The sequence below is a fragment of the Trichoderma virens genome (genome assembly GCF_000170995.1).
Source record: "Trichoderma virens Gv29-8 chromosome Unknown TRIVIscaffold_83, whole genome shotgun sequence".
Taxonomy (NCBI): domain Eukaryota; kingdom Fungi; phylum Ascomycota; class Sordariomycetes; order Hypocreales; family Hypocreaceae; genus Trichoderma; species Trichoderma virens.
The window spans coordinates 654,501-667,887 of record NW_014013666.1 but is presented as its reverse complement, the minus strand read 5'-3'; the positions used below and the strand labels follow the sequence as shown (position 1 = coordinate 667,887).

Sequence of the window (13,387 nt, the reverse complement as noted above, 5' to 3'; positions counted from 1 at the left end):
GGGTAGAAGAACCTAATACGGCTGCCGACGCTGCTGATAACCCGAGACTTAGCATTCATGGTGTATGCACGCGAAATCGTCTCGCTTCTTGGCCCCCGCACTATTGGTAAGCCAAGACGTGAGATTGCTCGCAAGTGCCGCGTGGACTGGTGAAGCAGCTTTGCTGTCGCGACTTCTCATTCGCCGACTAGTAAAGTCGGGCCTTCGAGCTTTGGATTGGGATGTCCAGTTACAATACCGCAGAATATACGGTAGGATGGATTTGTGCTCTCCCTCTCGAACGCGCTGCGGCAGAGGCGATGCTGGACTGCAGACATGGGGATGCCAATAGTAGCCAGTACACACTTGGCCGTATCGGCAATCATAACGTTGTTATTGCGTGTCTGCCGGCAGGCTTAACTGGAACCAATGCTGCTGCCACTGTCGCGGCTAAGCTGATGTCAAAGTATACGTCGATCCGATTTGGTCTCTTGGTAGGCATTGGAGGCGGGGTTCCAAGCAGAGAATCTGATATACGGCTTGGAGATGTAGTGGTCAGTCAACCACGTAACGGTTATGGCGGAGTGGTCCAGTATGATTTTGGGAAAACTCGACCAGGAGAATTCGAAACGACAGGTTTTCTCAATACACCACCAATGGTGCTCTTGGATGCCCTTTCAAAGATACAAGCGGATCACCTTTCTGGAAATAGCAAGTTCTTGCAGTATTTACACAGGGTCACTCGCCAACTTGGGATCACGCCTGAGAACTCCAACACTGACATGTTATTTGAGTCGAGCTATGAGCATGTGGAAGGGTCAGCGTGCGAGAATTGCAACACCGAACAACTGATCAAGAGAAGCCCCCCAAACCGAGACGTTGCTATTCACTACGGTACGGTGGCTTCTGGAAATCAGGTGATAAGAGATGGCATAACTAGAGACAAATTAAGCGCGAAGCTCGGAGGGGTCCTTTGTTTCGAGATGGAAGCAGCGGGACTGATGAACAGTTTCCCATGTCTAGTCATCCGAGGTATTTGCGACTATGCGGATTCACACAAGAACAAGATCTGGCAGCCTTATGCTGCGGCAGCTGCAGCTTCTTATGCTAGAGAAGTCCTGGCAGCCGTGCGGGAAGCTCAACTACCTATAGCTCGCATAGTCGATGATACTACAAAGACGGTATGATGAGACATAATTCTCAAGACGAGAGAGGATCTGAGGCTGACTTGAGTTCTTATTCATAGGAAATACTTCGAGCTGAGATCGATTCCAACATTGATACAGTGAAGTTGAGTTGGTTTCTTTCGATTTTGCCTGCGATAGATCAAGGAGAATACAATCTCGATAATTCATCACCGGTTTGTGAAAAGTCAGAGTATTACTGGATTTTCAGAAATGCAGATTATAAAAAATGGGACACCGGTGACTCTTCTCGAATTCTTTGGCTAACTGGGCCGCCTGAGTGTAACATACGCCAAGCGGCATCCTACATCCTACGTCAACAGATGGAGAAGTCCTCAACGACACCGCGGTTTGCCTTGTACTACTTCTGCTCCGCAGCCTCGGTCAAAGGATCATCTATCGCAATCTTCATTAGAGCCCTTGCCTATCAAATTGTCTCGGCTTCACCGCAGGCTAAGCAGATGTCAATCATCCGCAAATTCCTGCGGACCATTTTGAGTAATACATTCAACCGATTGTCTGCAGCTTCAATACGACGGTTTTCTTTAAACGACCCCGATTCCAATATAAAGAATTTACTTGAGGCCCCGGACGACAGCCTATGGGCAGCGCTATGGGCCATCATGCCTACAGAACAGGGTACAGAATTGTCGATTGTTGTCGACGGAATTGAGCATATTCGCGACCGGAGAGGAAAATTCATCCGGAAAATTCGCGCATTTGCAGAAGATTTACAAAGAACTTCCAAGGTGAAAATTCTGCTCACTAGCGGCCTAGAATCTGATACTGCACAAATATTTAATGGGTTGCCTCATATCGAATATGACAAGGAAAGAAAAGGTTTGGTTGCAAGTCTTGTTCTTATACATCATGGAATCCACTCTAATAAACCACAGAATGTCTCTCTAGTCTTTGCTTCGTTAGCACACGCTTTGAAAAGATCATCAAGGCATCTAAAGGCACTTTTGAGTGGCTCTGGAACCATGAAGAATACAAAGCATGGTCGAAGCCAGGCATCTCCCAAGTGCTACTAATCCAAGGAAAGCCAGGAAGTGGGAAAAGCACACTTACTCGGTATTTTAACGAACATATATTGGAACGAGAACCAGATGCAAATTCAGCCATCATAGCCAGATTCTTTTACAGCTATAGAGAGGACATTCTTCAAAGAAGTCACTACAACATGCTTCGGTCCATACTCCATGATATTTTATATCAGGATCAAGCTTTCTTTTATCACTTTCAATCGGAATATCGTCTTCAGCCTCGTAGTGAAACTGGTGTCGACTGGGAGTATGAATCGTTAAAACGGATTCTCAAGTCTTTACGCGACTATCCTCTGCAGCGACCGCTCTATTTAATTATTGACGCAGTGGATGAATCTGAGCACGACGATAGGCGCAATATTCTCAAAACTCTCTTTCAGCTTTGTGCTGAGATGAAACATGGCATCATGAAAGTATTCATAACGAGCCGGCCGGTGGAGCAGCTGGATGTCCATCAAAAAAACATCAATAACATAATACAGCTTCACGAGGAGACAGTAGAAGATATTTCCCGGTTCGCGCGTTCTATGCTGGACGACCTGCATATTTCGCGTCTTCTTGCTAAAGCCACAGAGTACATCATTAACAACGCACATGGGGTGTTTCTCTGGGTGAAACTTGTTGGAGATCGACTAAAGTCTTCTATAGAAGTCGGCGACTCGGAGGACACCATTTTTCAATGTCTCCAACAGCTTCCAACCGAATTGGACGATTTCTACAAGCTGATGTTTGAGAGCTTGAGTGAGAATAAGCCATTCATCTCAGAGTCAAGATCAATGTTCCAAATCGTTCTCTGGGCGGTAAGGCCACTTACGGTGAACGAGCTACTGCACGCTTTGGGGATCTTGCGTACTGCGGATATTGAATTTGAGCTTTCCGATGATGTATTTGAGGCACGAATTCCAACCAGGACACGCATTACTTATTGCGGAGGGAACTTCTTAGAAGTGAAGCAACCTAATGGTGCCTACCTCGCAAACACCCAGTCCGGCACTTCGTACCCTCGAACTCACAAGTCTAAGGGGAATGAAATTGTTCAGGCGATGCATCAAACTGTGCCCGAGTTTTTCCTTAGCTCCGGAGGATGCGTCGCAAACTCAGATTTGAGAATGAGTGATGACAAGGATGCTCATATTTTCATGTCTACAATCTGCATTCGGTATCTCATGCTCTGTGTCGCATGCACTACTTTGACAGAGACGCTACCTGCCACTGAATCGTGGATTTCGGAGCACTTTTACGAGTATGCCAAATACTTGGATAAAAGACCGTTCGCAGTTTACGCTCTGTGTTTCCTTAAGCATCATATGAGTCGCTGCCACCAAGATACAAGGGTTTCGTACCTTGCCATTCGGCTAGTCAACAGCCTGACCAGCAACCCATCTCTATACTTATTAGAAGGCTGGGTCCTGCTAAATTTAGGTACCGGCGTCCAAGATTCAGAAGACGTTGTTCACGAAAAGAGAGCAATGGAATTCAAGGCTCAAGTCTTACATGCTGCCGTTTGGAATGGCTTTACTGTGGCAGTTGAGATATTGCTGACAGCCGGGACTTATATAAACTCAAGGTGCGAGAAAGATCGCACATTTCTGTCATTGGCAGCCGAACAAGGGCATGAATCTGTGGTAGAGCTACTACTCTCTCGTAATGGCATTGAGGCCGATTCGAAAGATCTGGATGGACGGACGCCACTGTCATGGGCTGCAGAAAAAGGCCACAAGGCTGTTGCCAAAATGTTGCTCGCCCGCAACGACGTCGTGCCTGATTCCAAAGACCTGGATGAGCGGACGCCGCTATCATGGGCTGCTGAACAAGGACATGAATCCATGGTAGAAATGTTGCTTGATTGCAACAACGTTAACGCTGATTCTATGGATAAGCAGCAACGGACAGCGCTCTCGCGAGCAGCAGAAAAGGGACACGAGGCAATTGCCAACATGTTGATCCGCTACAATGTTATGGCTAACTCGAGAGACGAACATGGGCGGACACCGCTGTGGTTTGCAGCAGATCAAGGGCACGGTGCGCTGTTAGAGGCATTGCTTGCTTTAAACAACGGGGAAGCCGATCAAGGCGATAGATATGGACGGACAGCACTGTCGCGAGCAGCTGGTCAAGGACGCGAGACTATCGTGAAACTTTTACTCAGCCGCAACATTGCCGAAGCAGACTCGAAAGACCAATACAACCGGACACCTTTATCATGGGCGGCTCGGTCAGGGCATGAAAGCATTGTGAAATTGCTACTTGAACGCAGGGATGTCGAGCCAGACTCGAAAGACGGGGACGGCAGGACGCCATTATCATGGGCGGCGTGGCATGGGCAAGACAACATAGTGAAGCTACTACTTGACCGTAACGATACTGGGGTCTCATCGGAAAAGAAAGATCGACGAAGGTTGTTTCTATTAAAAATCACACGGCATTACAAAGCCGCCAAGGAGCGCTTAGCTGGCCGCAATGAGGTCGAGGTTGATTCGAAAGACGATTATGGGCAAACACCGCTATCGCGGGCTGCTGAACAAGGACATCTAGCTGTGATAAAGCTGTTGCTTGACCGCAGAGATGTCGAAATTAATTCAAGAGATATAAAAGGGTGGACACCACTATCTTGGGCAGCCGATCAAGGGCACTACGATGTGGTGAAGTTACTTCTTGATTGTAAGAAGATTGAAGTCGACTCCAGAGATACAGATAGACGAACACCGCTGTCCCGAGCGGCTGAACAAGGGCGAAAGGCGGTGGTAGAGTTACTGCTTTCCCGTGATGAGATTGATGTTAATTCGAGAGACGAGGATGGATGGACACCATTATTCTGGGCAGCCAGAAACGGGCATAAGGCGGTGATATATCTTCTGCTTGCACATGCAAACATTAATACTGACATAATAGATGGCTCTGGACGGACGCCGTTATCGTTGGCAGCCAGGAGTGGACATAAGGAGGTAGAACGTCTGTTGAGCTCATATCCTATCATTTGATAGACGTTGTACACAAGACTTGGTCAATATAAACGAATGCAATAACATTTCACAAAATATCAATTCCACTTTTGGGAACCAACAGCATCATCATTATTTACTTATTTCTTTAGTAAGAATGTGACAGCACTCCGTAATGCAAAGTATACTTCTGCAGGCGGTCCATATTGTCAGACAAAAGCTCATAAGTTTCTAAGAGAATACTGTAATGACAAGCGATCTTCAAGGTATACAGGCAGGTCGATACGATAAATGTTAAAGCTAAACGGTTAGAGTTTATGAGAAGAACGTAACCACTATATGTGTCATCACTATAACTAGGACACAAGCTAGTATATCGTTTTGCGATGAATATTTTAGATTCATTGACAAGATAAGGAGTTATTTTCATTGGTATTTTGCCCTTGATAATAACTCTCCCTAAATTGCTTGGCCGTTGTACAAGGGTTTACGGCCATTGCTCGTAATTAAATCTGACAGCCCGGCACCCATACCCTTGACACTGTAAGATACGTCAACGCAGCAAAGTTCCATATCTAAAGCAACAATGATATCCTTGGTTTGTCCTGTCCAGTTATCCGGGCGAAAGGGTTGCCAATGAAACCTCATTTGTGAAGTTCGTTTCGCTGCATAATTAAATGGCATCGCCACTATATCACGCTTTGCTGAAGTTGAAGACGTCAGTTCTTTCCATGTCACACCCCGGTAGCTGTCAGGTCAACAATTAAGAATATACTTATCTACTAAGGGGTTAACTAAAGAGCTCTGATGACACTGGCCCTGACCTTTCTTGTCTTATTTCCCAATATTCCGTATTGCCGACCCGTGTTGTAAGCCAGCCCGCTCGCCAATTCAAGGAATATCTGATACGAATCATTCAATTCCTTGCCATTTGAAGGATTACTCGTACTTGCCTGATTACAAAACAGACTAGGCATCAAGGCTTAGAGAGCGCTAAAATGAGCTTGGCAACGTGGCGTGCAGCAGCAACATACCGCGGTGGTGAGCTATTGTGAATCCTTCAATTGGAGCTTGTTTATGAGCGATTGATGCGTTTACATGATTTGCCATGGCGGGCGCAAAGGATGAGACAATGGAGAGCTATTAGCCCACAGGATTTTACTTACCGACGTACAAGTACTAGATGCCAGCAGCTGCAGTGACTGGCATTCGTTGGTTTCGTGACCATCAACTATCCTGTTCTTGGTCTAAACACGATTCTTCAGTACCATCGTGGCATAAAATCAAGCCCCCTAAGCACTAATCAAGGGTGAACGAAATTAAGTTCAGCGCTCTCTTCAAGCTATAAGCTGACGACAACCAAGGGAGCTCTTGTATATAGTTAGGCGATAGGAATGCATTATGGTTCAATTTTTTGACATACTGTTTCACCCATTTCTAGCAGAATCGTTGTTGTGACATATCTGGAATAGCGACATCATGAGCGTCAAGACGAAATCCTTCAGTGAAAGGATCATTCCTATTTCTGCGAAAGACCAATGGCGGCCCATTGACAACATTCGCTCCTTGGTTTTTATTGTCGTCCGCGATATTCTCGATGGCGAATTTATGAAATCGTCCCTGGATAAATTGATCAGGACGCATGTCCCTCTCCTTGGAGCACAAATAAAGCCCAGCGGAGCCGATGGCTTGCTTCAGTATCATCTCATCACTCCCTTCCCCGAGGATAAAGAGATATTCAGCTGGTCTACCAGCAATGTCGCTTCAACGCTCGAAGATGCCAATCTCGTGCCGGAGCATAACCCGCAAAGAGGCATCACGATATTTCCGGATGTGACTGTCATGGAACCATGCTGGATACCGTCTGACTGGCCCGTTAGACGCGACCAGGACAAGCCAGACACGCCGCTGTTGCTCGTTCATCTCACATACTACACAAATGCCACCATCGTTACTCTCAATCTACCACACTGTGTGAGCGATCAGATCGGTTATGGCAGCGTTATCAATTCTTGGATAGACGTTATGAAGGGCAAAGAACCCCTTCCTTTTATCGAACTACCCGAGGACAGCCTGGACGGCGACAAAGACATCTCCATCAAGGAACTTCACAAAAAATACGAGTTTCGGTTGAGAACAAAGAGAGAAAGAGCAGAGGTGCTGATAGGAATCGTCCCGGAGCTGGTTGTCCGCTCCAAAGAGACGAGATGTACCCTCTTTTTACCTGTGGGATTAGTCAATGGGCTGCGGGATAAATGGAGGATAGAGTTGAAGGGAAAGTATGGCGCTGACGCGGCGAATATTACGAATGGAGATGTGGTTGTTGGGATTATCGCCAAGGTATGTGATGCCCATTCTTGTTGCAAAATACATAAGTGGATGCTAATACTGTTTTTCTGTAATCCAGTTCGCCAACTTGCATCGGAAAAAGCCCAAGAAGCAAGTCATCACAGGCCCAGCAAGCGGTGAGTTTTCCTCAGTCTCACGACGCATATACGATATACCCTCTTCTCTACCAATGCCCAACTAACACCATTCGCCAGTTCGCGGATACCATCCTCTGCTCCCCAAAACCTCCCACTACCTACACAACGCCACCGTCTTCACAGTCAGTCGCACAGCAATCAGCCGCTCCAAGCCCCCAGTCTCCGAAATCGCCTACGGAAACCGTCTTGCCGTGCTAGAAGCCCTCAAGCCGGAGAAAATCGAACGCGGTCTGGCGGTGGCGCGGGAGCTCCTCCGAAGGCACATGCCGATGCACATCTGTGAGCCGTGGGAGTTCAGCTACAGCACGACGAATTGGTGCAACGCATGGCATGGCATCGACTTCTCCGTGGCCAGCGCTAAGAAGACTGGGGAAGCTGCTGAAAAGAAGGATAGCGATGAGAGCAGCAGGGATGATGCGAAGACGATTGATGGGGCTGCTTCGGCGCCTCTTATTTTTGGACATTCGCTGGAACGAAACCATCCTAATCGATGTAAGTGGTTCATATCTTTATTCTTTCTTGTTAACACGGTTCCCTTTCTAACATCATTTGCGTCTGTAGTAAGCGCTGCGATCATGTCCAAGGGTGAGGGAGGATACTGGGTCGACTTTGCGGCGCCGAATAAAGGCATGGCGGCCATACGGGCGCTTTTGGAGAGAGACCCCAACCTGGAGACGATATGATGTTGTTTGTGCTGGCGCCTTTGGTCCTTGATATACCCAGATTGTTTTGGTTGAAGAGACAGTTGAGTGAGGAGGATTGGGAGAAGAGAGATGTTTATTTGCGAATTTCACTTACAGCAGGAATACGAAGCCATAGACACTGAATAATTACCTGTCAATACATTCATATAATACGTAATGGCTTGGTGAACCTATCGTTCATTCTGCGATGATCTTGTAAGACATTCTTCACCAAAGTGCACGGCGCAAGTAAAACAATAGTTGGGGATGAACTTGATGCATATGATATATAGCAAGGGATATAATATGACCATCCAAACGGCCGTAACCAGTGGCTCCTCTCTGAATATAGCTACCATCAGAGATGAAAAAAAGAATAAATAAAAACATGTTGCAACTCCAACTCCGGCCAAATGCAGTCCGACTTATGCGGGTATAAAATTCAAGCCATGCTCCAATGCTTCCCACTTGCCATGAAACCAATGACGAAAGAAATGCCAACGCCTAGAACCCATGCACGCACGCTCTGCTCTGTTTACCAGCTGTCGCTAAACATCATCATCTGCGAACACTCCTCCAGCCTATCTAAGCCCTTCTTGATGGACTTTGTCATTGCATCTATCCTCTCAAACGCAAACATGTCAAAGTGGTGACCATCCACGTCCAACACGTCGCAGAACATCTCCTCATCGTAATCGCCCCAGCCGAGCAAGTCATCTTCTCGGTTCAAGTCCAGACCCACGATGCGGCCGTCCTTTGTCGGCACGTATTCTTTAGCACGCAGGAGAACCACCCGCGGCCGTCGGTTGTAGAGTCTGCCGGGCCACTCGGGAAGACGCCATTGTCGGACCATGCGCACCGCTTCGGCCATGCACCGCCTGGAAAGGATCTGGTTCTGTGTCAAGCCGTCTCGATCTGTTGAAGCCTCATCTGACGACGTGTCTTCTTCGCTAGAGCCTTCGTCATCGACCTTGAGGCCACGGATCTTGATTTTGGGGGCTTCGATGTCGGGAAACCGCTTCACCGGGGGTCCGGCTGTGGGAACGAGAGGGACGTAGCCTGTGGACTTGCCCGGATAGATGCTGTCGATCATGAGGATGCCAGACACTCGCACGACGTCGTCATCGGCCAGCTGTCGCGCAACCTCCATGCTGAGAAGTCCGCCCAAGCTCCAGCCGCCAAGCATGATGCTGATTGTGCCGTCGTGATTCCTTCGCTGGGCGGGAAATCCCTTTTCTAGTACCGTGTCCCGGATCCATTTCGCGTAGATGCGGCCCATCTCGGGGATGCCGCCCTCGAAGACCTCGCCGGTGTAGAAGTAGGGGTTGTGGATGCCATAGATGTATCGGCCGAGGATCTCCAGGCAGTGGTAGGCAAAGGTGGTGCCGCCGCCGTCGTGGATCAGAAAGACGGGCGTGTTGTAGGAGGGCTTGTTTGGCCGAGCCCAGTCCTCGGGCTGAATCAGCTCTGGATTGGCGCCGCGCATTGTGGATAGCTATCGATAAGCCCAAGATGGATCAATGTTTTTGTTGAGACGCGCCAATGAGGTGAAGATCTCGGCGATGCGTAGACGACACAGGAGGAGGAGAAGAGGGCCAGCGAAGATGATGGTGATGGTAGATGAGGGAAGAGGTAGTGATGGCAATAGAGTAGAGTAGTCAAATCAAATTAAACCCAGCGCGAGAATGTCGAATGACTGAAAACGGCCCAGTTCCGGCTCCCCAGGGTCGAGCAATTAGCCTCGCTTATCAGTGGATCTCCGGCCAGGCGGTTGTTGGGGTGAAAACGTTGGTATGCAGGCGAGGCTTAATCTCAACGGTTTTGCTGCTTCACAACGCCAAGCTGCTGTTTGCGGGGGAAAAGAAAACCACCTGATGGCTGAATCAATCACCCGAAGCCGAACGATCAGAAAGCAGCTCTCATTCGGCGATTTTTAAATTTAATCTGAGCAACACAGCGAATATGAAACGGCTACAGTAAGTCGGCGACTTTAGCCAAGGGAGTTTAGACGAAGTCAATAGACGAGGCTCGATGCGTTTTTGTTGGGTCCACCGAGACGTCACCCCGATAATGGCTCTTGTCCTACATGCGGGGGATCGCGGAGGGAGATGCGAGACGAGAATATGGCGAGCTAAGTAGAGGAAGGGAATGCAAACGGAAGGCAAGCGTTGCTGGACCGATATTTTAACCTTGCGGCCGACGGATTTTGCTCAATCTCTGACAGAGCAGCACGGAATATTACACAATGCCGCACAGGACCTCTCCAGAGATCTGGCTGACGGGGACTGAAATGGCCGTGTTCAACTGCCTGGTATGGATTCTGGACGAGTAACCCTTGTGCGAATCGATTCGAGTTTCAAAGGGCCTTGCGCGGATCTAAGCACCAATGGCCCTCCGTGCGTCTGCAAGTACTCCGTAGAAGTGAATCATCTTCGGAGTCCGAAAGAGAACAATGATCTCGGAGAATGGCTGAATCCTGAAGAAACAATTGGCCCCGTGACATTCCATCGCACTTTCACACACATGACCAGCTTATGCCCGATCCAAGACTGCGCAATTGACAACTCATCCCCCCCATCTCTTCACATTGCTCCTCTCCGTATAACCTGTACGTGCCGTACCTGTACCTGTATGAGCTCGGCACAAATAAGGTATTGCCACTGGTATGCGATTCACCCAACAAAAAAAATCCTGAGCCTCCAGCCATGTGGGCCCCTGATCTCCGCCGAGATTTCGCACCCGCTGCTAAGTTTGCTTACTGTCCAGTGGATTACTCGTACATGGGCGGAGGCTCGCCAAAAGCGCACTCCGCGGCTCCGGGCCCGAGCTGTGCTGTGCCGCACTGTAATCGTTTGTCTGTGGTTCCGTACAACGCTGCCCTAGAGCTAGGATGGAACAAGGATTTCCGATTCTGTAGTTGCAAAGAAGCCAAAGTTTCCATCCTTCCGAAGTCCGCCCCAGGGACCGGCCACTCCGGGGCGCAGGGCGCGCTGTGAGTGGTCAGCTTGGTTTGGGATTGCTCCTTTGGAATGGGTGTCATGGATCTGCCTCACATGTGTGCAAGGGATGGACCGTCCAGTAGTATCCAATGCAAGGTGAGTAAAGCGGAAGCAGTAGTCAAGCACTGTCGTAGTAGCAGCATGAACTTGCAGATACATGAACTGACAGCTACTACCGTGCCTGTTGCTGGTGGCGCACACGCGATGGCGTCCATTCTCCATCCCACAGTCCTCTCTCTCCCACATGTCGATATCCGTGCTTCATTTCGACTCATCCTCGTACCCATACAGATACGCAAGGTCCAGGTGAGCCCGGCAGTCGCGCTGATATTATGCCCATAGCAGCATCACCTCCGTCATCACTGCCGTGAGGAGCCGCCTGCACCTGGTTCCGCCAGATAACCGTGCAGCCTCCACAGTAAGAGATGCAGCTTCATCACACTCGTGCTTGGCCACTGCTTCAGCACGAATATTTCTCCATCTCGAAACAGTTGAGCCGAATCTCTTAACCGCTGCACCTCCCGCTCGCCAAGTAGCCAATGCAGATTATGCACAACCATCTTCTTTCCGTATTGAGCCCCCTCGATATCCAGTGTTGCGTATTGATCTGCCACATCCTTCTTCTTCTCCGGCAGCCATAGAACACAGCCCCGCAATCTGACGCTTTCCACATCTTTCCAATTGGCACAGGGTTCGATGAATTTGTGCTTGGGCTCGTGTAACCGGTTGCCGCGAGTAGCTAGCGCATCTGTTGCCTGTTGACGCATCATCTGCAGGAGCACATCTCCCATATCCTCCCTCCAGACGGCAGTCTTACTGTCCGGGGCAATAGCCATGCCACTTCGGGCCGCAAGCAGCATTGCGAGATATTTCTTGTTCGGGCCACCAACCATATCAACCAGCAGCTTGCGGTTTAGCATGTAGCTTGTTATGGGTGCTCTCCGCTGCCGCCGGACGTCCTTCTCCGAATCTATTGCGTTATCCTTTCGGCCTGCCACAGGGGCTGACATGGGCTCCGGTGCAGGGGCCTCTCCATCATGTCCGTTACCAATAGTATTGGCTTGTGCCTCGTCTAATCGTTTCATGGGCTGGACATGCTCAAAAGATAACGGGCCGGGAGCCCACCAGGGTGCGCCGGATGTCGGGTGCTTTATAAGCTCAAAGTCTTGTAGGAAGTAGCGGGGTAAGCTGGTTGCGCTGCTTGGACATCTTCGTATTGGTGTAGCAAGAGCCTGCGCTACTCTGAATCAGCTTCTTCCTCGTCCTCCTCTCATGGGAACAAACTTGCCATACCAAATGGATTGTTTGCCAGCTTCCGTCGAAACCTGCCGAGTGGCGGACCAGGAGCGGCCTTTGCAGTCTTCCGCCTGGCCTGCATCCATGCTGGATCGAATATCGGCGAGATGGGAAGATCTCCAGCTGCCGTCGAGATGGTCTTGGCCTCAGGGTTAACCTTTAATGACTCGCCGTCTGCATCGCGTCCAAGGCCGGCTTCGACTTTCTGTAAGAGGGCCTCTCTCGTCAGGGAGGCTTTATCGTATGAGTGCCATCGTTGAGCCTGGCGAAGCCCCAGTGTCCCAAAGCTATTTGGGCGGAGCACCGTGCATCGTTTCATCGCCTGTCGACCGAATTCCAAAGATTCATGTCTCTTGTGTGTAGTGCAGCTTGTGCATGCGATCAATTTTTGAGTGACACGCGATAACGATAAGCTCGGTTGAGATAAGATATTGTGGAGAACAGGCTATAGCATCATGACATACCTCGTACCTTTGTAGCTACTTTCGTCATTCACCAGCTTCTCTCTGTCATACATCAGCTCCCTTCCGAAATGCTACGATCCAGATTGCTACCAGGCCTGCGGGCGATCCCTATTCGACATGCAAGATCGTTTGGATTCTCCAGCTCCGCCAGCACCTCTCCGTCAATGAACATCCCTATGCCGTATATCGAAGAGACTTCGGTAAGCGGCGGCATACGCGCTGTTGCCGTGAACATGGGCTAAAAGGGAACAGGCAACTGGCAGGAAAACATGTACGCTCGCTTTCGGACTATCAATTAAGTGATCAAT

General features: G+C 49.2%; 5 protein-coding genes across 5 annotated transcripts; 4 read left to right on the top strand and 1 right to left on the bottom strand.

Moving 5' to 3' along the window:
* Positions 1–221: 221 nt before the first annotated feature.
* On the top strand, positions 222–1,166 carry TRIVIDRAFT_156208 (uncharacterized protein; the record flags this gene model as incomplete). Its single annotated transcript, XM_014098310.1, has 1 exon — positions 222–1,166. One exon carries the CDS (start codon positions 222–224, stop codon positions 1,164–1,166), a length of 945 nt encoding a protein of 314 aa, XP_013953785.1.
* A 1,570-nt stretch (positions 1,167–2,736) lies between these two features.
* TRIVIDRAFT_156499 (uncharacterized protein) lies at positions 2,737–3,063 on the top strand (the record flags this gene model as incomplete). Its single annotated transcript, XM_014098309.1, has 1 exon — positions 2,737–3,063. A coding segment is annotated over one exon (327 nt), but the record flags the coding sequence as incomplete, so codon positions are not given.
* A 615-nt stretch (positions 3,064–3,678) lies between these two features.
* TRIVIDRAFT_156699 (uncharacterized protein) lies at positions 3,679–5,190 on the top strand (the record flags this gene model as incomplete). The annotated part of the gene is made up of 2 exons (XM_014098308.1): positions 3,679–4,065; positions 4,675–5,190. 2 exons carry the CDS (start codon positions 3,679–3,681, stop codon positions 5,188–5,190), a joined length of 903 nt encoding a protein of 300 aa, XP_013953783.1.
* A 1,440-nt stretch (positions 5,191–6,630) lies between these two features.
* TRIVIDRAFT_46710 (uncharacterized protein) lies at positions 6,631–8,320 on the top strand (the record flags this gene model as incomplete). The annotated part of the gene is made up of 4 exons (XM_014098307.1): positions 6,631–7,491; positions 7,559–7,616; positions 7,695–8,129; positions 8,199–8,320. 4 exons carry the CDS (start codon positions 6,631–6,633, stop codon positions 8,318–8,320), a joined length of 1,476 nt encoding a protein of 491 aa, XP_013953782.1.
* A 535-nt stretch (positions 8,321–8,855) lies between these two features.
* On the bottom strand, positions 8,856–12,934 carry TRIVIDRAFT_46311 (uncharacterized protein; the record flags this gene model as incomplete). The annotated part of the gene is made up of 5 exons (XM_014098306.1): positions 8,856–9,270; positions 9,388–9,815; positions 10,331–10,347; positions 11,705–12,556; positions 12,613–12,934. The coding sequence occupies 5 exons, from the start codon at positions 12,932–12,934 to the stop codon at positions 8,856–8,858; spliced, it is 2,034 nt and encodes a 677-aa protein (XP_013953781.1).
* Between the last annotated feature and the right edge of the window lie 453 nt (positions 12,935–13,387).